At 40.9% G+C, this 23,030-nt stretch overlaps 1 protein-coding gene across 4 annotated transcripts; it reads left to right on the top strand.

Annotated features, from left to right (window-relative positions):
• Window positions 1-325: 325 nt before the first annotated feature.
• Window positions 326-22,632, top strand: si:ch211-106e7.2. 4 transcript variants are annotated; one of them, XM_042300153.1, is made up of 5 exons: window positions 990-1,008; window positions 1,185-1,234; window positions 12,481-17,270; window positions 18,764-18,832; window positions 21,582-22,632. In XM_042300153.1, exons 3-5 carry the CDS (start codon window positions 12,506-12,508, stop codon window positions 21,710-21,712), a joined length of 4,965 nt encoding a protein of 1,654 aa, XP_042156087.1. In that variant the 5' UTR covers window positions 990-1,008; window positions 1,185-1,234; window positions 12,481-12,505; the 3' UTR covers window positions 21,713-22,632. The 4 variants fall into 4 exon arrangements, with proteins under 4 accessions (XP_024245414.1, XP_024245493.1, XP_024245331.1 ...); XM_024389646.2 differs by lacking the exons at window positions 990-1,008; window positions 1,185-1,234 and adding an exon at window positions 326-599; XM_024389725.2 differs by having other exon boundaries at window positions 899-1,234; window positions 21,585-22,632.
• Window positions 22,633-23,030: the final 398 nt, after the last annotated feature.

Here is a 23,030-nt window from a genome sequence, read left to right as displayed (position 1 = left end):
AGGAACACTGCTATAACTATTATTATTAATATTATTATAATGATTTAAACAATTTAACAAGTTGGGACAACCCTTCATTTAACTACTGTACCTATCAATTATCCAGTAGTAGTAATTATGGTTCCTCAATGTACATTTAACATATTACAACGTAGGCTATGTGTTACAGCACTACTTTTGGTGTCACCCTCAGGAATTGCTCTTGAGAAAATGTAATGTAATTGTCCCCCCCAACGTTGATATCAGATTTTCACCCTTGAAGCCACACCCACCAAATGGGAACAAACGTACCAAGAACGTTTTGGTTCAGTACAAACAGTTCCGCAACGTAGCAAACGTTCAAGCGAATTGAACGCACCTCAGAAAAAAATTACCGTAGCAAACGTAGTTGGCGTGGTTGATGAAACTGGAGTCAAAGGAGCAATTTGAGGATTACGGGTTTTAACAGACAATGTGTTTTTAGGATAGGATAATCTGTAAATGCCTTTTCAGAAAAAGTTACCGTAGAAAACGTAGTTGGTGTGGCTGCTGAAACTGGAGTCAAAGGAGCAATTTGAGGATTACGGGTTTTAACGGACAAGGTGTCTTTAGAATAATCTGTAAGTACATTTTCTAAAATATAATTTTAGGTCTATCTCTTACTAACATGAAGTAAATAGGTATCTGTCCATGCTGGACAGCAGATACCTCAAACTGTAGGCTAATATTTTCTGACTAAAGCAAGGCAATTCTGTAAGGCAGTGTTTATTTGACCGACTAAAAAGGAAGAAAGTAGGCTATATTAGGCTAAATGATCCTGCCTATGATATTGTGATTTATTAATACATTTTCGAATTCCAAAAGCGCATAGCAACTCAGACGAGCATGATGCACACGTGACCCAGGGTTTGTCCATCGTAGCTGACTAAACTCAACCCATCGTGAAGGAAGTTTCTGATTAACTCCAACGGAGTCGAGCAGAGAACAGGCTTTGTGGAATTAATCTCCGACTAAATAGATTCGCTCAAGGTCAATACTTTAAAAAAAAAATATTTAGTTCAGAAACGCATACCTTGAATCTCAGACGACAGGCTGAGGTCTCCAAATACTTATTGAGCATGCGCATTTTCGCTTTGTTGCCATCTTCGAGAAACATAAATGAGCATGCAGTCAATGGTATTTTATTAACTTTTGAAAACTTATAGATTTCAGCAAACAAAGGCACGCATCTACAGAGGACAAACATAGGTACAAGGTAAGCGTTTTATAATGTACATTAAAGTAGGCTTATAGACCTTGGGTGAATGGAGTAGTCGCGCCCTTACAAAACATATTGTAGTTTTGAAACTGCAGTATAACAAAAGTTATACTGCACTATATCTGCAGTTACACTGCAAAATTACAACTGCGAAAAAAACGTTGTTTTGGACTAAGTATTTGCAGCATACTGTAGTTATATTGCACGCTGACTGCGATCTTTTTTTGTAAGGGCGTAACGTTAGCTGAACTCCACGAAGCCTGGGGCCTCATTTATCATTAACAGTGCTTACATTTTTGACGAAATTCTGACGTAAATGGAGATTTTAGGATTTGTGTGCGCCACAAATTATGGGGATTTAGAAAACTGTCACACACAACATAGCCTAGTATGTTTTCATTGATAAAACAGTGCCATATTATATTTGTGCTTTGTGAACGAGCGCTAAAACCCGGGGAAGTTACATAGAACAAAGACCACGAGAGGAAAAGGCGACATGTACATGTATTTGCTAGTCTGGAAAGGGCAGCATACCAAAGATTAGGATAAATGGACATACTAATGATGGAGGGACACACACAGTCTATTTAGTCATAATAAGGGCAACATACCAAAGAGCACACCGAGCTAAAAGTCCATAGGATAGCTATACATATATTATTTTTTAGGACAATGAAGGGTCCTGCCACCATTATAAACTAACTGAAAGCAGATATGGGCGTGAAGAAACAGGACACTTACATTAAAAGATAATGGTGGCAGATGGACTGGGAGAAGTAAATTAATTTGCATGTGGGATGAACCCATATGCTGTATGTGTATAAATACAGAGCCAGTGCTTAAGGATGGTTGTTGGTTGTTCCGCAGACTGATATTTTTTATTGAAAGCCTTTATTGAATTCACAAGTTCTTGTAAGTGTTGTATTTGTAAAGACGATTTTCCACCACAAACCCTGCCGTGAAAACGCCTTAGTTTACATTTTATGGTTAAAAAAAAAACACCCTAATTTGGAGAAGTTGGAACTGGGCCATGAAAGTTCCTTAAAGAAAGCACAATGACAAATTTCGGCAGAGGTGTGTGTAGAACGTTTCAGTGGTTTTTCCTAAATTGTTTTTCAATATTTTTTGATCTGTGAATGATTGGTTTGATTTCCTGGTTTCGATATATGCGCAGAAATTTAGAGGGACTACATATAATATTTTAGCATTGTAGTTATATAAAAAAAATATCTTTAATATATCTACAGTAGTAGAGGAATAATAGTGTTTAAAGACATTTTCCCCCCAAATAATTTATTTTAATGTTGCAGCCTTCTTATTGGTGAGCCGCCCGCTAACCGATTGTGCCACAGCTACATGCTGTGCCTATAGGGGATTTTCCATTACATGTGTTATGTATCTTAGAGTACTAAGCAGAATCAATATAGGCTTTACCGTATGTGTGTGTCTGGGTCATTAGGCTAAGGGAAGGGTCATTAGGCATTTTTTTGTATCATTGCTATGGTTACGCCACCAGTAGAATCTATGCTCGGAAGTCTGTGCTATTAAGAGGAGGGATATCCAAGTTAAGATGGGTGTAAACAAGGTAGAAGCAAGACGAAGAGATAAGCCAGCAGCATACCACCTTGCATCCTACTGCTGGCTTGCTTCTGAAGCTAAGCAGGGTTGGTCCTGGTCGGTCCCTAGATGGGAGACCAGATGCTGCTGGAAGTGGTGTTGAAGGGCCAGTAGTAGGCACTCTTTCCTCAGGTCTAAAAAAAAAAATATCCCAATTTCGGCTTGTTGCTTTGTAATAAAGTCTATTTTGAATTCACAAGTTCCAGTATCTGAAAAATATTATTGGACCAATATTTCTACTACATGACACAATTTGTTAGGATGTGATACTTCTACAAATCACTCAGCTCCAGTCAATTTGACAATAGATTTTCTGGCCACAAATATAACATGTAGCACCTTTTTTAAATGGGCTATGATGTTGAACACCTAATATTGTACCGCAATACTGTAGCCTACCCATACTGTCAAGGCTACCAATCTATTTACCTTTGAGAATGCTTGGCTATTGAATGAGTGATTTGATAAATGCTAGCCTACTATTTGTTGTGGGGTGGGAATAATTTATACCACTTATGTCAGAAAAGGAGAGATGTCCTGCAATAAGATTATTTAGGCCTATAAAAGTCAAGGAAACATATTAGATGACATGCTGCTATGCTATCTCCTTACCAATGGCAAATGCACTGTTTTATCATTAGGCCTACGTTTTTATTAGCCTACCATTATTAGAATTATTGTGCATCAAACACCTCTCATTTCTCCAAATGAACAATATGCCTATATCAAATATATTATTATTTGTTATTATTATTATTTAAATATATTATTTGTCACGTGCACCGAATACAACAGGTGTAGTAGACCTTACAGTGAAATGCTTACTTACTGGCCCTAACCAACAGTGCAATTTAAGTAAAATATGGGTATTAGGTGAACAATAAGTAAGGACCTAAAAAAACAACAGTAAAAAGACAGTGAATAAATAACAGTAGTGAGGCTATATACAGGCACCGGTAAATCGGACTAATTGAGGCAGTATGTACATGAAGGTATGGTTAATGTGACTATGCATATATGATAAACAGAGTAGCAGCAGTGTAAAGAAGGGTGGGGGGCACAATACAAATAGTCCTGGTAGCCATTTGATTACCTGTTCAGGAGTCTTATGGCTTGGGGTAAATATAGGCTTTGTCGTGTGCCCTCTCCACAACTGTCTTGGTGTGTTTGGACCATGTTTCTTTTTTGGTGATGTGGACACCACCACTTGAAGCTCTCAACCTGCTCCACTACAGCCCCGGCGATGAGAATGGGGGCATGCTGTGTCCTCCTTTTCCTATAGTCCACAATCATCTCCTTAGTCTTGGTTGCGTTGAGGGATAGGTTTTTAGTCTGGCACCACCTGGCCAGGTCTTAGCCTATAGGGAGGAGGTCGTCTCATCATTGTCGGTGATCAGGCCTACCACTATCTATATATTTGCAATACAGTTAATCAACCTTCTATACTGAACAAAAATATAAACGCAACAATTTCAAAGATTTTGCTGAGTTACAGTTCATATAAGGAAATCAGCCAATTGAAATAACTGTAAAACGTTAGCTTTTTTCATGGCACATATTGCACTTTTGCTTTCTTCTCCAACACTTTGTTCTTGCATGATTTAAACCAAATTGAACATGTTTCATTATTTATTTGAGGCTAAATTGATTTAGTGTATTATATTAAGTTAAAATAAGTGTTCATTCAGTATTGTTGTAATTGTCATTATTACAAGTAAATAAATAAATTAATCGTCCAATTAATCGGTATCGGCTTTATTTGGTCCTCCAGTAATCGTTATCGGCGTTGAAAAATCATAACCGGTCAACCTCTAATTAGGAGCATAGGTTTGTTTTACTTTAGCACCATTAGACATGCATGTGCCTTGGGAGTCTGTTTATTTTTGGACCATTGCTATGGTTACGCCACCAATAGAATCTATGCCCTAATGTCTGTGCCAATAAGAAAATGGAAACCAAGCTGAAGTGAGTGCAAGGCAAAAAGATAATGGTGGCTAAATGCCAGAGTCATTAACATAAAGAGGAGTTACTATGTGTGTGACGTAAGGATGAAAACTATAGAAAGTGTGTGAAAGTTGGTTGATCCATGAACCAGCTCGGCTTGTTACTTTGTAATAAATTCTATTTGTATTCACAAGTTCCGGTATCTGAGAAAAGAAATAAAGCAAATATTTCTACAACACGTTGTAACTGACTAAAGTGGGCAAATGCCGTTGGCATGCTGGAGAAGTGTGCTCTTCATGAATGAATCCTGGTTTCAACTCTACTTGGCAGATGACAGAGTGTATGACTTTATGTGGTGCGACCAGTTTGCGAACAGAGGTTGGGTTATGGATTGGACAGGTATAACCTACAGACAACGAACACAAGTGCATTTTATTGATGGCAATTTGAATGCACAGAGATACCGTGACAAGATCCCGAGGCCCATTGTTGTGCCATTCATCAGCTGCTATCACCTCATGTTTCATAATGATAAATGTTGCAAGGATCTGTAAACAATTCCTGGAAGCTGAAAATGTCCTAGTTCTTCCATGGCCTACATACTCATCAGACATGTCTCCCATTGAGCCTGTTTGGGGTGCTCTGGATCAATGTGTACGACAGTGTGTTGCAGTTCCCACCAATATTTCCGGACAACATTCCACAGGCCACGATCAACAGCCTGGTCAACTCTTATGCAAAGGATATGTATGTGTCGTGCTGCATGAGGCAAATGGGGGTCACCAGATAGTGACTGGTTTTCAGATCCAGATTCTCAGGCACCGCCTTGCGTGTATGTCCTGGATGGCTGTGAGCTCCTCCCAGTGATGTGCTGGACAGTCGGCACCACCCTGTATAGGGCTTCCAGTTGAGGGTTGTGTACTTGCCATACCAGACGGTTTTACAACCAGTCAGGATGCTCTTGATGGTGCAACTGTAAAAGTTCCTATGGATCTAATGGGCCATGCCACATTTTTTCAGCCTCTTGAGGGAGAAGAGGCACTGCCATGCCTTCTTTACGGCTGTGCTGGCGTGAGAAGACCATGTTAAGTCCTAAGTGGTATGGACACAAGGAACTTGAAGCTCTTGACCCTCCACTGCGGCCCCGTGGATGGGGATGTGCACCCGCCCCTGTTTCCACGATTGGCACCTTGGTCTTACCTGTCGTTGAGGGAGAGGCTGTTGTCCTTGCACCACACTGCCAGGTCTCTGACCTCATCTCTGTTGGTGATCAGGCCTACCACCGTCGTGTCATCAGCAAACTTGTTGGAGTGGTGAGTGGAAACAGTCATGGGTGAACAGGGAGTACAGGGGGCTAAGCACACACCCCTTGGGGGGGGCCCAATGTTGAGGGTCAGCATGGCAGAGTTGTTGCCTACTCTTACTATCTGGCTTGTCAGAAAGTCCAGTTGCAGAGGGAGGTGTTGCAATGTATGTGGATCTATCTGTTGGGTCGGTATGCAAATTGGAGTGGGTACAGGGTGTCTGGGATGATGATGTTCTGTGTCATGACCAGCCTTTCAAACCACTTCATTATTACAGATTTGAGTGCTCCAAGGCGGTAGTCATTGTGGTAGGATGCCTTAAAGTTTTTAGGAACCGGAATAATGGTTGTCAGCTTGAAACATGGCATTACAGACTGGGACAAGGAGTGGTTGAAAATGTCTGTGAAGACGCCTGACAGCTGGTCTGCATATGCCCTGAGGACACGCCCTGGAACACCATCCGGACTTTCTCACCGAGGCTGATGTGAGATCACCCTAACCTTGTGCGTTTTGAATACACATCGCCTCGTGATCAATTTGATAGATTATTAACGTTTACTAATACCTAAAGTTGGATTGCAAAAGTATTTCGAAGTGTTTTGTGAAAGTTTATCGCCAACTTTTTTAATTTAAAAAAATGACGTAGCGTTTTGAAACTTTGTTTTTTTCTGAATCACACAGTTTCCATAGATGGCTACTTTGGGTATATATATGGACCGATTTAATCGAAAAAAAGACCCAATAGTGATGTTTATGGGACATATAGGAGTGCCAACAAAGAAGCTCGTCCAAGGTAATGAAAGTTTTATATTTTATTTCTGCTATTTGTGTAGCGCCGGCTACGCTAATTCTTTTGTTTACGTCGCCTTCAGGTATTTCGGGGTGTTGCATGCTATCAGATAATAGCTTCTCATGCTTTCGCCGAAAAGCATTTTAATAATCTGACTTGTTGGCTAGATTCACAACGAGTGTAGCTTTAATTCAGTACCCTGCATGTGTGTTTTAATGAACGTTTGAGTTTTAGCGAGTGCTATTAGCATTTGGCGTAGCGCATTTCCAGATGCCTAGATGGGCAAATGCAATGTCAATGCAAAATTGACAGACATTTGCATCCCCAATGTAAAGACCTTAATCTGCGTTCCAGTGGTGTATTTGATCTGCGCATGTGCTAGCACCAGCCGAGCGAGCCTCCCTCTAGCGTGATTGAAGTGTGTTTGGAACAACTGAATGTATGCGTCTTTGAAGTAGTTTTCACATACAAGCTTTATATGTTCGAATTCAAATGTGCTTCCCAAAAATAACACTTAAGCTCTGATAGAACATTTATTTTGATTGCCAATTTTCTGCATTGTAAACAGAATTATAAGGGACATCTTCTTGCAAAGCATGTAAAAGTTTTAATCGAACTATATTAATCTGACTAGCCACAATAATCGCACTAATTGTGTGCATGTAACCACACTCACTGACTGACTGATGGAAAACAATGAATTATGATTGATGCTACTAGCCTATCATAGTGATAACTAGGGATGGGCATTTGACATTATTTTACTATTTTGAATAATATGAGATTTTTTTCGGCTATATGGATAGTCGAAGTTCCATTAAATGAATAATACTCTTGACCAATCAGAATGACGCAAATGCACATGAGGTAAACAGCGGATGGGCTCCTTCTCTCCTGTGTTTTTCCCCCCGCTAAGAGTAACAGTGAAAGAGAAGTCTGATTCAGTGATATTCCATTTTTGTAGGGTTAAACCATACATCTAAATGAACAAATCCTCATTCACTTTGCCTATGGGTGGGAAACTGTACCCAAACTGATGCACATGTTCCATTCTATCTTGTGATCTAATTTCCCTCTTAATGGCTCCCCCAACTAACTTTCTAGAGGGGCACGCACCCCTCGTGTTTGCCCAATCTATCAGTCGTTGGTTCGCTTCCTCATTTCTTCCTGCGAATGCTTGTTAACGTAATTTAATTATGCCAATGTGCTTTCATTAATTGAAAACCCTTAATCTATTTCATGAGAATGTGTAAGATTCTTGTTTGCATAAAATCGACGCAGACCAGTCTTTTAATAATAGGTAACAGAATTTATTCTCGAAGCGCGCTGCCACTTAACCACAAACAACAGTTTATATACAGAATCCCCTCCTCTCGACCGGGACAAAGTGAGGTGAAAAGTTAATTCTAACTTACTAACACACTCCCGGGTAACTTTTGACCCCTCAACATTATCGATCACCACTGAGCTGACAGGTCTAATTAACAGAGAACTTAGGAATGCACTCACTGTCTTATCTAAAAACCCCAGAACTAAGTTTCTGTAGGTTCAACGCGAGGTTAACGACCTTGTGTTTACACAGTCCCCAACCCATTCGTTTCTTTGTAGTTGGAATGGTGTTCATTAACTTTAATTACTCCTTGTCCGTGTCAAACAATCCCTTCTTATGAACTCATATTGTTAATCAGATATAATAAAACACAGTATAAGTTTACTTATTTACAATTCTAAAATGGGGATATTGTTTATTCATAATAATTCCAACAATGCTGGAGCTACTCCCAACATTCCAGGTGAGGGATAATGCACCCCTGAACATCTATGAAAGTGGGGGATCCCTGACTCTTTTAGATTGCCATGGGCTGAAATACAATGATATCTCGCCCAGGCTTCTGTCTTATTCGCGGGGGGTTTAACCCATTGGTCATAATAATGTTGTGCTGTTTTTCCTTTTTTCCTATGGAACATATTGTTTGGTTCTTGTCCCCAGTTCCATAGGGGAGCTTCAGCACACATTTCCTGCACCATCTCTAGACTAGGTTGATAATTTTCCTGCAAACTTCGAAGGTCTAGAGTGGTCCATGGGGTTGACCTAGTGTAGGCCATTCCCGGGTTTGAACTATTATGGGTCGTAAGACATACCCACCCTGTGGTAGAATATTTTATTGTTTTTTCTCTGGCTCTTGCGGAGTGGGGGATGTCATACCCCCACACTCCATACTCCATTCTGTGGAATCTATCCATAGGGCCGCTAATGAATCCTGGATAGTTAAGTTCTGTTTTTCGCATACGGTAAAGTAATGCCATTGCTCCCTCCTAATATTCTGTTGTCCCATGAGGAGGCATTACCTGGGTGCAAATACAGTACTACATCTGTTAACCATTTAGTCTGAGGGTTTCCTGAGTTCCGTGCCCTATGGTTCATATTTCTTCGTATTCTATATTTTGCTTTGGTCCCGCTGCCTTTAACACAACACGTTCAATGTCTCTGTGATTTCCTGTGTTTGTTTTTGTGCCTCAGCTGATGTGTCAGTTGAGGTATTCACACTAGGCCTGTTTCCTGTGCTACTGTTTCCTGAAGCACTTGTGGTTACGGTCGTGCTTGCAGTTGGTGTGGTTAACTTAGTCATACTGCTCGTGTTATATTCCGAGACAGCTGGGCCCTAGGCTGTCATGGTAATAGACCGAGTTTTTGATGTCGGAGGCCAGGTCGTGGTGTTCATTGTGGCCTTAGGGCTGTGGCACTCCACCTCTGTCCATGGCTGACCATGAGTAGCTTGATCGTAGATAAATGTAATCTCAGTAGCAAAGTAACAATCTCCCAGTTGCCCTTATATTGGCCATTTTCACAGGTTTGATAACTAACACCGCTCCTTGGGTTATGTTTACTAGCCATCCTTGCAGGGTGTTGTTAGTTATTGATTTCCATAGTACCACTAGATTGCTATTATCGTTCCAGGTATCGTTCCAGTTGGTATTATTCTATTTTTGTTTTCATTTTACCAATGGATATCCCGGACAATCTGTCCTATTTATTGGGGTGCACTGTATTGGTATTCCCCATCTTTTGGTAAAGGCTCTATACGTGGGGATGCTACTCTGGCATCTTTCTTGTTCTATTTCTATGCCTTTTTAATACTTCTCTTTCTTGTTGCTCATGAATAACCCCTAGGGTTAATCCAAATACTATAGAGCTTGGCACTATGATTATGGTGGAAAGAATACTTACCCACCAACACCATCCTACCTTACACTCCCTAAGCCTGGTTCTATATTCCCCCAGCCTCATGTTTCCCTGTGGAGACAGAGTAGGAGTACATTAGTTTCTTATTTTTTTTTCTTATAGTTTTGCCCAAACTAGATCGAGGCTCAGACACGGTCTCAATGGGGATAGCTGAGCTGACTACACTGACTGTGCTAGTGGCAGGCTCCACTAAGCTGGCAGGCTGGCTATCTCATTGTAGAGCTAGGGGAGTTAGAGCCCTGTCTATGTTCATAGATAAGATGAGAGGACCCCTCCAGTCCACTCCTCAACAGGCCAGGCTTGGTCCTGTTTGTGGGTCAGTCCCAGAAAGAGGGCCAATTATCTACACATTCTATCTTTTGGGAGGGGCAGATCGCTCTGCCCCCCCTCCCAGATGTTTCCTTACTCTTCAACTATTGTTGGCTGTTGAGTTCCACCACCTTCTCGACCTAGTTTCACAAGAACTAGCTTTGCTTAACAGGAACTGAGACCCAACTGTTGCTCTTTTACATACTTCCTTAACCTGTAGTGACACCCCATCCCATGAACGGGACCGTTGTCATCATCTGACACTAATTAGCATAACGCAACGGACATAAATCTTCCTAGAAAATATTCCTATTCATGAAAATCACAAGTGAAATATATTGGAACACAGCTTAGCCTTTTGTTAATCACCCTGTCATCTCAGATTTTCGAAATATGCTTTACAGCCGACGCTAGACAAGCATTTGTGTAAGTTTATCATAGCCTAGCATAGCATTATGCCTTGCTAGCAGCAGGCAACCTTGTCACAGAAATCAGAAAAGCAATCAAATTAAATCGTTTACCTTTGAACTTCAGATGTTTTCAATCACGAGACTCCCAGGTAGACAGCCAAAGTTCATTTTTCCCTAAAGATTATTTTTGTAGGCGAAATAGCTCCGTTTGTTCTTCACGTTTGGCTGAGAAATCGCCCGGAAATTGCGGTCATCACAACGCCGAAAAATATTCCAAATTAGCTCCATTGTATCGACAGAAACATGGCAAACGTTGTTTAGAATCCACCCTCAAGGTGTTTTTCTAATATCTATTCGATAATATATCCGTCGGGACAATTCGTTTTTCACTAGGACCGATTGGAATAATGGCTACCTCTGTATTTTACGCGAGAATCTCTCTCGTAGCCACCATGTGACCACTTACGCAATGTGGCTGCCTACGGCTATTCTTCAACAGAAATGCGTAAAACTACATCACAATGCTGTAGACACCTTGGGGAATACGTAGAAAGCGTAAGCTCGTTGATGGTACATTCGCAGCTGAATAGGGAGTCATTGGATGGAACGCAGCGCTTTCAAAACCTGGGGCACTTCCGGATTGGATTTTTCTCAGGCTTTCGCCTGTAACATCAGTTCTGTTATACTCACAGACAATATCTTTACAGTTTTGGAAACGTTAGAGTGTTTTCTATCCAAAGCTGTCAATTATATGCATATTCTAGCATCTTTTCCTGACAAAATATCCTGTTTAAAACGGGAACGTTTTTTTCCCCAAAAATGAAAATACTGCCCCCTAACACCAAGAGGTTCATCTTAATATTCAGAACTAATATTGTCTGACCTGAAACCGACACTTTCTGTACTTACACTTTTTGCTAAAATAACGCACACAAGCTCCAACAACCTAACACATACTAATGAGCTAATTTATACAATAAAAAGGTGCGCAAGTCATACAGTTTCCATCATAGGAAACAATACAGCACAGATTGAAAATGTACTGTATATAAATCAAATTAAGCTCTGTGATAAATCCATCTCCTGTGACAAACTCATGTTTTATGAGAGACATGACATAGTCATGAGAATGTAGTGATGAATGTATCATTAATTAAGTCAATGTATAACCTTGAGTTCGAGAGAGGGTTCAATTTATAGTAGCTGTTTTATCTTGACGTGACCGCTTGTACTTCTACTAGACTCAAGTCTCCTCCTTTACCTTGAGTACATCTGATTTTTGTCTTCAGTTCCCATCAGTGCATTCTCACGGGGAGTAAACCAATGTACCATTCCAGACCCCTCAACCTCGGATGTGTGTATGAGTTGATCTGTTGCTTACCCTAAGTCATGGGTGTAGTGCTGATGCAATGTGCCCACATCTTGGGTGTCTCCAGTCGAGCGACCCACCTCCGTTTAGATTAGTGGCGAAAAAATAGCAGCTAGCCTACCGATCACTTCTATGCTTTCAAAGAATATGATGGCTTTCTGGCACCAGATTGCCGTACCCTAAATTTTTACTATTGGATTCGAGCTATATTTGTTACTGTGCGTTTTGTTGGGCTAATCATGGTTTTTCATTTCAGAAATGGTTACGTTCTGCCATACCACATGGCAGAAGGCGAGACTGAGAAGCCAAGGAGAATGCAGACTACCTGGCCCCAAAGTGGACCGGATCGATCAGTCACTGGACAATCCTCAAGTCCTCAAGTCACCAGTGGTCAGCTGAGTGGGAATCCGAGCACCTCTTCTCATCAATATGGGATGGTCAGACCATCGGTGGCGTATACACTAGGTAGGGAAGTCGGACCAGTGGTCCCATATACTCAAGGTGGTGAATGCTTACCACACAGCAGTCAAGTAACCAGTGTAGGTTACTTGAGTGGACAGACCCAGAATCAACAGGCACCCACAAAAGAGCAGACCCTAATGGCCACTAGTCCCCTTTTGACATCACTCTTGACTAACAATGCAGCTGCACAATCAACTAGTGTTACATCACAAAGTGGATACCATCACACCCTGCCTGGAAGGGTTAACGATGCTTTTCAAACCACTTTCCAGCAGGAACATAGGTCTTTGGGTGTTAATGGTAACAATTCACAGAGGTTGGTACAGGATGGTCAGGGTGCAACCATTCACTGCCCCTCTGATATTAATGCATCACTGAATACAAATTGTATTTATCTCCAAAGACCAGCAAGTGGCAGTCAGCAGCTGGTACTTGGCAGACAAGAGGGGACCTCCAGTGGTACCTCTGCTGCTCTTGCAATGGGTAGGAGTCCCAATCATGTCAATCATCAATGGACTGTAGTGAGTGGAAAGGATTCAAGTAGGATGGCGGTTCAAGCTCTTCATCAGGGATATCCACAAACACCAAACTCTTTGCAAATTGCACAGGAGACAAGTAGTGTGCCATCGAGGACATCTCCACAGTCTCCCACAGCATATAAACAACTCTATTTGATTCTAAATCAAAACAATAACAACAGGACTGAGATGAACAGGGTTCAACATAGCACACCTGTCCAAACTGACCCATCAAACCACAGTCAAATGTATCCCTTCCAACCTCTCACGGACAGCAACAACCAGGTCAATCTACCAAATGCTACAGTGGGGCAGTCAATGCCAATGCATAACATTAGCCAGAATCCTCAATACAATGTTATGCATAACCCTTCTCTTAATAATTTTCAAAGATATCGCCCTGCAGGCCTTACCAACCCACCACAACAGAACAGACTTGTGTCAAATTGTGCAAATATGAACAGTCAGGCAGGGGCCATTAAAAATAATGCACACCATGCCCCATATCCTAGGCCCCATATCGAAGGCGTATCCAACCTACATTACAAGGCAGACGTTCTGGTGTCCAACACTGGACCATCTTCATCTGTGCCAAACAATGGTATACAGTCTTCAGTCGAGCACACCCGTGAGTCCGCTCCTCCACCATACCCAGGCCAGCGCTCACATGGACCCATGCTGAACAAGACTGGATATGTGGTTGGGGCAGGAGCACATTCTCTGCAATACATACCAAACCAAGGCTCAGCCCATACCCTACATTACAAGCCAAAAAACACCTATGTTCTGACATCCAACACTGGACAATCTTCATCTGTGCTAAACCATGGTATGCAGTTTTCAGGCCAGCAAAACTGTGAGTCTGTGCCACCGTCATACCCCATAAGACAGGGCTATTACGTAACGGTAACAGAGGACAAAAGTGGAAATGGATTTAGAGCAGAAAAGGTTATTTTGATAGGAGATAAACCTAATGAAAGTGCTCTGGTACGGCAAGGATCATCTGCAATTAATGCCCCCTCTGTTCCTACGGTGCAGAAGGCCATCGCCGTTGTACAACCACTATCGCAGTGTATGCAGACAAACACATCTCTCAACGTGGCTGATAGAATGCCCTTGACTACCCAAGGTATGTCGTTCTCAACTAGTGATGAAAATGTGAGCAACCCTGGGGAAGAATCTTGTGACCAGAGTCCATCACAAGCCCAAACAACCCTTACTGTATCTGCTTCTTTGACAAATGAATTTGAACAAAAGGTCCCCAAGGTCAGACCAGAAGCTACATTAGAATTGGGTGCTGGAAGAACAGTGACTCAGGATTCAGAAACTTCAGTTGTTGAACTGGCCAAGACATATTCATATTTTGAGTCTGAACCGTCACTATCGAACTGCTTACATGTAGAGAAAGTTGATTCTCAACCATTATCTAATTTGAAATGTCAAGCCACTCAGAGAAAAGAGTTAGCTGGCACAGAAATGACCACTCATGTGCATGTTAACCAATTGAGTGAGGAAACAAATGAAAAACTAGTTTCAGATGAGGACATTTTTGAGTTGTCCTCAGTTCCTGTAATCAAATGGAGACTTGGTAAATTGAAGGAGTTGGTAGACACTGTGCAACATCCAAAATGCTCTGAGACACTGGTTGAAAGCAAGCTACTAAGCCTCTATTGGGATGGAGATGGGCAGAAGCTTATAGATGCTGTAAGATCTGGTATCTTCCAGAATATAATGCGAGAGGTTAGATCTGTGTGTGGCAAAGATATGTCATCACAGTCTGTCATATTTTCACAAGTCAGGCGCAAAAACTGGGCTCAAGTTGAAGAGAAGTGTGTCATTCTTAAACATGATTCTGTTTACCCCGTTGTCCCGGGTCAAGAGTCCTCGTGGCTGAACACCAATAAGCAGCTTGATGACATAGACAGGGAGTTTGGATTCCCTTCGTCACTAATATATCACCAACAGACTTTTCGAAGAGGAGATGAACAACCAAAACGGAATTGTACCGAAAATGAAAATTCTGTAGAAAATGAAGACTCTGCCAGTGACATGCAGACTGAGGTGATTCAGACAGAGAGACCAGCACCCTCTGAATCTGATCCTAAAGAAATTCAAGGGTCAAGTTTGGCACACAGCTCTACACACACCCTCTCACCAGTTAAGAAAGAAAGTGAAAACACCATTTTATGTGACCCATTTTCCTCCCTGGAGATCAACGTGCTGACACCAGAAGAGGCTATGCGGTTTTTCAATGGCCAGCTACTGCAAGACAAAGTGGGAGAAGACCAGTTGAAATTGCCAGTGGATGTGGAGCTGAATGAGTTGAAAGATTACTCCGTGGAGGATAAATCATCTGAGAGAGTAGATGTAAAGTTGACGACTGTAAAATATGAATTGGATGTCCAATCGGAAGATTACTGTTGTCTCTCACGTTGGAAGGCAGTGTTCAGTGGGTCCACCAATTCTGTGTCCTGCAAATGCCAGTACAAGACTGAATTGGGTTTGACAAAGGCCACTGTGAATGCAAAGATGTTTGTCGAGGGAACTTTGGCTGTTGAACCGAGCACAACAAATGCAGAACAAAGGGAAAGCCTGGATTTATGGAAATCAAATGGCACAGCAGAAAGAAAGAGGGAAGGGAATCCTGGTAAAAATGGGAATCCCCAATCAGGGAAATCTACAGGCATTGAATGCCAAACTATTTTCTTGTCTGATAGTGAATCTGAGACTGATCGCCCATACACTAATGGGGCGAAGAGCTTGCCATTGTCAAAACCCCCATCACTGTGCCTGCCCAGCAAGTGCCCAAACATTGTTGAAGTTGAAATTGAAGATGTCTTCTCGAGCTATGAAGACTTTCTCAAAGTATCCACCCCAATGTCTGAGCTAGTGTGGGACAATGTACAGCCAAAGCAGCAACTACCAGGTCCACTCCAGAAACAAATGGAATGTGTACAAGCACTTAGTGTCTCTTTGGAAGAAAGGAACCTTGGGGGTAGTGAAGTCATTCCTACAGTTACCATTCCTACTTCTAATCTGCTACGCCAACCAGAGAAAGAGAAAATCAGTTTTCTAACATCACTCTCCTTGGCACAAAGATGTCACAAGCATCTATCGCCTAAATTAAATTGTAGCTGGAAGGTTAAACAAAAAGGGGTTGGACACAAGAGATGTGTTGAAGGTCCTCATTCTGTCCCAAGAAAGCGAAGGAAAATAAGGCAAGGTTTGGGTCCCTTCATTCAACTTGTTCCTGAGGTCAACTTGACTGACACAGATGACGATTTCGAGTCCCCCAATACAAGTGCTTCTAAGTCTTTGGAAGAAGACCGACCTTCAAACAGTCGCAATCTCCAGAAGCCAGCAGAACCTGGAATTGGGACCAAGATTTCAAGGGTCACAACAGTAAGTCTGGCCTTGTTTGGTTCCTCGCCCCAGAGGACAAATGGGACTGTAGTAACTGGCCAACGCAAGGACCATAATTCTTCTCGACCTAGACCTTTTGCAGACAAAGCTCCAGCACCTCCTTTAACCCTCATTGTGAATGTCAAGTCCTGGAGGATAGAGCCCTCCGAGACCAGCCCGCCAGTGGAAAGCCCAGTCAGACAACGGCTCTTCAACGAGTGGGAGAACAGTTTTGTGCCAACAAAGAAGACAAAGTCCAGGGGCAGACCAAGACTACGAAACAGAAGAGGCTTTGCTCCGAAGATTGTTTGTGCTGAAGTTGCCAAAAAGACTGTTACCTCGACCAACACAGATGGTAGTGCATTATCCTCTGAAAGACGAGCCACACCAGAAAGAACCGTAAGGGTCAAGCAGACTTTGCGGCACTTTGAAAGAGAGAGAATCTTAAATGGCCTGAAACTCAGACTGAAGAAATCTAGGATCAAGGCAGTGCCATCCAGCAAACCTGTTACAGTGGAAAAAAGTACAATTAAGATCAGGAGCCCTGCTCTTTTGCCTCTTGAGGAGAACAGTGTTCTGAGGTTCAGTGTGCTGCCAGAGTCGTTCAACTTCAAAGATGGACAAGAACCCATGGACACTCGGACACAGACTGGTTCAATGAAGGGTAAGGAGTACCAAAGCAGATATCCTTGCTCTGTCTTACTTAGGGCTGGGCGGTATAGCATATTTGACTGGGTCCCGGTATTGATGCAAGGACCAGTTTGGGTTTTAACTTTACATTCTAAAACTATATTTCAGTGTTTGGTTTGTTAAATGTTATGCAACTCTGGTGTGTGAAATGTATTCTTTCTTTTTTACTCCGTTTGCTTCTTGCAAGTCGTCCCTCTCCTCGATGCTGCTTTCTAAGTATTCTGTAATTACACTACTAGTTTGTGTATCTTAGTCTGCAAACATCTAGTTTACCTTTTCTTGGCACGTTGGGGCTAAAATAAATAATGTTCGCCACTAATGCTAATCGCTAACTAGTTATCCAAATGTAATCAGTCGGCGCAAACGTAGCTAGCCAATAATGCAGCCTGATTGATACCATTGCTGATGCAGGATGTTTCTAAATCAGAGAGGAATAGACAGGCTGATTGTTTAGCAACACAACCGATGCATGCGTAACTGTGGAGTAAAACATTTGTTTAGTTGTTGACATGTAAACTATATTTCTTCAATGTTTATTGAAAACAAATACATTTGCTCAATGAGCACTTGTCTCTCAAATACATTGTTACAGTTGTTGGTTAGCTAGCTAGTGATTTTTGTTTTGCCATATTAGCATTGACATGAAATCAGTCAAAACACCTCAAGACATCTGTATCAAGAAAAAGATTATACTAACTGAAACAAGTCCTTTACGATTCCCCACATGACAGTTTCTTGTATTGTTGGTAGATATCTGGCTATCCAGAATCACAACAACTCAGACTTCTGTCCCATTTGAAGCGTGCAGATCTTTTTCGTGACGTCAGCTAACCCATCTTTAGGCGAAGCATGATTTCGAGCTAGCTACATGATGTAAGAGAATACACACATAACGTTGTATAGGGTCCCCTAGGAAACACTGAACAACACGTTCCTATCCTGTCAAAATAATTCCTCCCTGGCTTATTAATTTTGTTGTCATGTCGAATAACAATGTATTCAAAGTGATGCCCTCTATATTCCAACTATTGAATTACAATAATCATTATACTTCCACGATTTCAACACTTCGCCAATAAACTACTGTAGGCCTAGATTTTTTTCTCCCTTATCTATCATGCAGCCCTACAGGACAGTGTAAAAATGATACAAAAAGTGTAGGAAATGCAGAACATTATTTTTTGGTTGAAGTTGTTTTATACTGTTCAATCAGAATCTAGAATGCCACATTGAAATCACATAATGTATGTGTTGCCACCCTAGGCTCCTGAATATTTAGAACTTGTATTATTCAAAAACAGAAAATGCTGTCATATCGTCAAAAATGTGAACAATATTGTTATATGAGATGTTGGCCATATCGCCCAGCCCTAGTCTTACTCCAATTATGGTTACTCCAATTACGATTACCTGTAATTAGACATTTATAACTACCCTTTTCACATTGAAACACTTTTTTCCCATAAGAAATGGCTGGTGCTGGTGCTGTTGCTGCGATGACTGAGAGTACTAAAACAATAGTCCGGAAATCCCAAGGTAATAGCATGCTCTATCCAACCACATGTTGAAAATGTATGTATTATGGCTTCCTACATTACATGTCTTTTGTAAGGAAAGTGTTTTTTGTACACTACCGTTCACAAGTTTGGGATTACTTAGAAATGTCCTTGTTTTTGAAAGAAAAGCACAAAAAAATGTGTATTTTAAAATATCATAAAATTGATCAGAAATACAGTGTAGACATTGTTAATGTTGTGAATTACTATTGTAGCTGGAAACGGCTGATTTTTAATGGAATATCTACATAGGCATACAGAGGCCCATTATCTGCAACCATCACTCCTGTGTTCCAATGGCACGTTTTGTTAGCCTTTTAAACTGATAATCTTGTATTAGCTAATTGATCATTAGAAAACCCATTTGCAATTATGTTAGCACAAATGAAAACTGTTGTGCTGATTTAACCTCTTTGGGATACCCACCTGGCCAAAAGCCAGGGAAAATGCAGAGCGCCAAATTCAGATAAATGACTTTCAAAATTAAACTTTCGTTAAATCACACATGCAAGAGAGCAAATTAAAGCTACACTTGTTGGGAATCCAGCCAACATGTCAAATTTCAAAAAGGCTTTTCGGCGAAAGTAAACTAAGCTATTATCTGAGGATAGCACTTCCGTAAACAAGAGAGAAACCATATTTCAACCCTGCAGGCGCGACACAAGACGCAGAAATAAAAATATAATTCATGCCTTACCTTTGACAAGCTTTTTTTGTTGGCACTCCAATATTTGGGGCGGCAGGGTAGCCTAGTGGTTAGAGCGTTGGACCAGTAACCGGAAGGTTGCAAGTTCAAATCCCCGAGCTACCCACTGTTCCTAGGCCGTCATTGAAAATAAGAATTTCTTCTTAACTGACTTGCCTAGTCAAATAAAGGTAAAATACATTTTTTTAAATAAAAAATGTCCCATAAACATCACAAATGGTCCTTTTGTTCCATTAACTCCATTGATATATATCCAAAATGTCAATTTATTTGGCGCGTTTGATCCAGAAAAACACCGGTTCCAACTTGCGCAACGTGACTACAAAATATCTCAAAAGTTACCTGTAAACTTTGCCAAAACATTTCAAACTACTTTTGTAATACAACTTTAGGTATTTTTTTACGTAAATAATCGATAAAATACCGGCAGTAAAACAAACTTTAGCTAGCTTTCTGGTCACGTGCCTCCTATCTAACAGTACACTTCAAGTGACCCTCGTTCAAGATGGCCGTACTTCTTCATTTCACAAAAGAATAACCTCAACCAATTTCTAAATACTGTTGACATCCAGTGGAAGCAATAGGAACTGCAAGAAGGTCCCTTAGAAATCTGGATTCCCAATGAAAATCCATTGAAAAGGGAGTGACCCCAAAAAATCTAAACAAATCTGAATGGTTTTTCCTCTGGGTTTCGCCTGCTAAATAAGTTAAGTTATACTCCCAGACATGATTCAAACAGTTTTAGAAACTTCAGAGTGTTTTCTATCCAAACTACTAATATTATATTTCTATCCAATACTACTATATTAGCATCTGGGACTGAGTAGCAGGCAGTTTTCTCTGTGCACCTTATTCATCCAAGCTACTCAATACTGCCCTCCTGTCACCAAGAAGTTAAATAGTACCCGCAAAACACCAGTCTCAACGTCAACAGTGAAGAAGCAATCCTGGGATGCTGGCCTTCTAGGCAGAGTTGCAAATTTAAAAAAACATACCTCAGACTGGCCAATAAAAGATTAAGATGGGCAAAAGAACACAGACATTGGACAGAGGAACTCTGCCTAGAAGGCCAGCATCCAGGAGTCGCCTCTTCACTGTTGACTTATGAGTCAGGTGTTTTGTGGGTATTATTTAATGAAGCTGCCAGTTGACGACTTGTGAGGCATCTTTTTCTCAAACTAGACACTAATGTTCTTGTCCACTTGCTCAGTTGTGCACCTGGCCACCCACTCCTCTTTCTATTCTGGTTAGAGCCAGTTTGGGTATCTCGGTGAAGAGAGTAGTACACAGCCTTGTTCCAGATCTTCAGTTTCTTGGCAATTTCTCGCATGGAATAGCCTTGATTTCTCAGAACAAGAATAGACTGACGAGTTTCCGAAGAAAATCCTTTGTTTCTGGCCATTTTGAGCCTGTATTCCGTGCTTCTACACCTGCATTGCTTGCTGTTTGGGGTTTTAGGCTGGGTTTCTGTACAGCACTTTGAGATATCAGCTGATGTACGAAGGGCTATATAAATAAATTTGATTTGATTTAATCGAACCCACAAATGCTGATGCTCCAGATACTCAACTAGTCTAAAGATGGCCAGTTTAATTGCATCTTTAATCAGCACAACAGTTTTCAGCTGTACTAACATAATTGCAAAAGGGTTTTCTAATGATCAATTAGCCTTTTTTAAATGATAAACTTGGATTAGCTAACACAATGTGCCATTGGAACACAGGCGTGCGTGATGGTTGCACATAATGGGCCTCTGTACACCTATGTAAAAAATCCATTGAAAATCAGTTTCCAGCTACAATAGTTATTTACAACATTAACAATGTCTACACTGTATTTCTGATCAATTTGATGTTATTTTAATGCTCAAAATGTGCTTTTCTTTCAAAAACAAGGACATTTATAAGTGACCCCCAACTTTTGAACGGTAGTGTATCTATGCAGTTCCCGATCTCTCTTTATTCCTTTCTGTCAAATGTGAGGTGTTTTATTTATTGTAACAATTGAACTATTACACTCCCAGTAGGTTTATGGTCTGCTGGCCCTCAGAAGAGATATTGTCCTCTCACCTCTTCGCCCACTAAAATCCCCAAGTCTTCCTCCACTGCCTTCCAGGAGTTTCAGAGGAAATTCAAGCGGCTATCCCAAGACTAGTTTGTATTGCCTCCAGTTAAGGAATGGAGGAGTGGAGTGAGGACTGTTGACAATCTGATTCTTGTAACTTGTTTCCCATGGAAATATAGTCTGTGTAGAATTTCATTTTGTTTTGTTTATGATAACCTTTTTCATAACAAAATTGTTATTTTCGAATGCAGAATTTGACCTTATTGTGGTAAGGTTGGGCAGTTCATAATATGGTTATTTTTTATCGTAGTTATTGTTTATATTCTTAAATGACTGAGCCAATATATCTGACAGTATCCTCCTCTACCTCAGGCCTCACGGTCAACATTGCAAGACTTTGTCATTAAAAAACATTAAATGAAGTTTTGTGGCCAATTGGATGGCTATTTTCTTGTCACTGTCATTTCAGACTTTTAAAAAAAGTTTGGGGTTAACAATATTTTATGCAAACCTCATGTTTATTGTTTGCATGGATCACAGAATTTGGACTATGCCAAATGTACTGCAGTTTATTTGAATTTGTAGGCTACATAATTTCACTTCTTGACTCTTACCTTCTACATTCTCATATCTTATCAATAGTTTCATTCTCAATAGTTATTTTGCTGGAATTCAAACCGATTCCTTTTGTTGACACAGGATGAACAGGATTGTAATGGTTCAAGATACTGAGACAGCTTAACCAATGTTGCATTGCAGTAGTTAGACCTTTTTGTATTCTGGTTCTGTATTTTAGTATTAAACTTTTATACTTCTTCGTAGTTATAGATTCACATTTGTGACAGACAACTGAGCGTGTGGCAGACAAAAACAATCAACACTGTCAGGGAACGTGAGTCATTAGTAACCTGGTGCATTGATGTATATCTTTTTTGTGCCTAGTGTTATTTCTTTATGTTGATTTATTTTGTTATTTGTTTCTAAATAAATATTTTACATACTTACATTGATATTTATCTCTAGAGCATCTTTCACTTGGATATTCTTGTTGACTTTAGAGTGTACTGTAGTATATCCCTAATATATTAGTCACTCATAGCCTAGCAGAGTTTGCCTGCAACCCTATAATTAAAACACACCCCAGGACTGAGACTTAGGGGGCTATTGCTCAAGACATACTTCTGCATTAACACAAACACATTCTGTCCTCAGCAGATTCTAACTGCATAAGCAACTGTAGAACACCAAACTCATCTGTCTGACTGAAGCTATCACATGCGTCCCTGTCAAAACAGGGAAACTGCCTAGCCTTCTTGCGCCACTGTCAGTTCCAGTTCCCCTTATCTCAACTCCTGGATACACACAGACACACAGACATCTCAACGCACACACACCCCACACCCAATTC

The sequence above is a fragment of the Oncorhynchus tshawytscha genome, linkage group LG01 (assembly GCF_018296145.1).
Source record: "Oncorhynchus tshawytscha isolate Ot180627B linkage group LG01, Otsh_v2.0, whole genome shotgun sequence".
Taxonomy (NCBI): Eukaryota; Metazoa; Chordata; class Actinopteri; order Salmoniformes; family Salmonidae; genus Oncorhynchus; species Oncorhynchus tshawytscha.
This window is presented reverse-complemented; position numbering and strand designations above follow the sequence as displayed.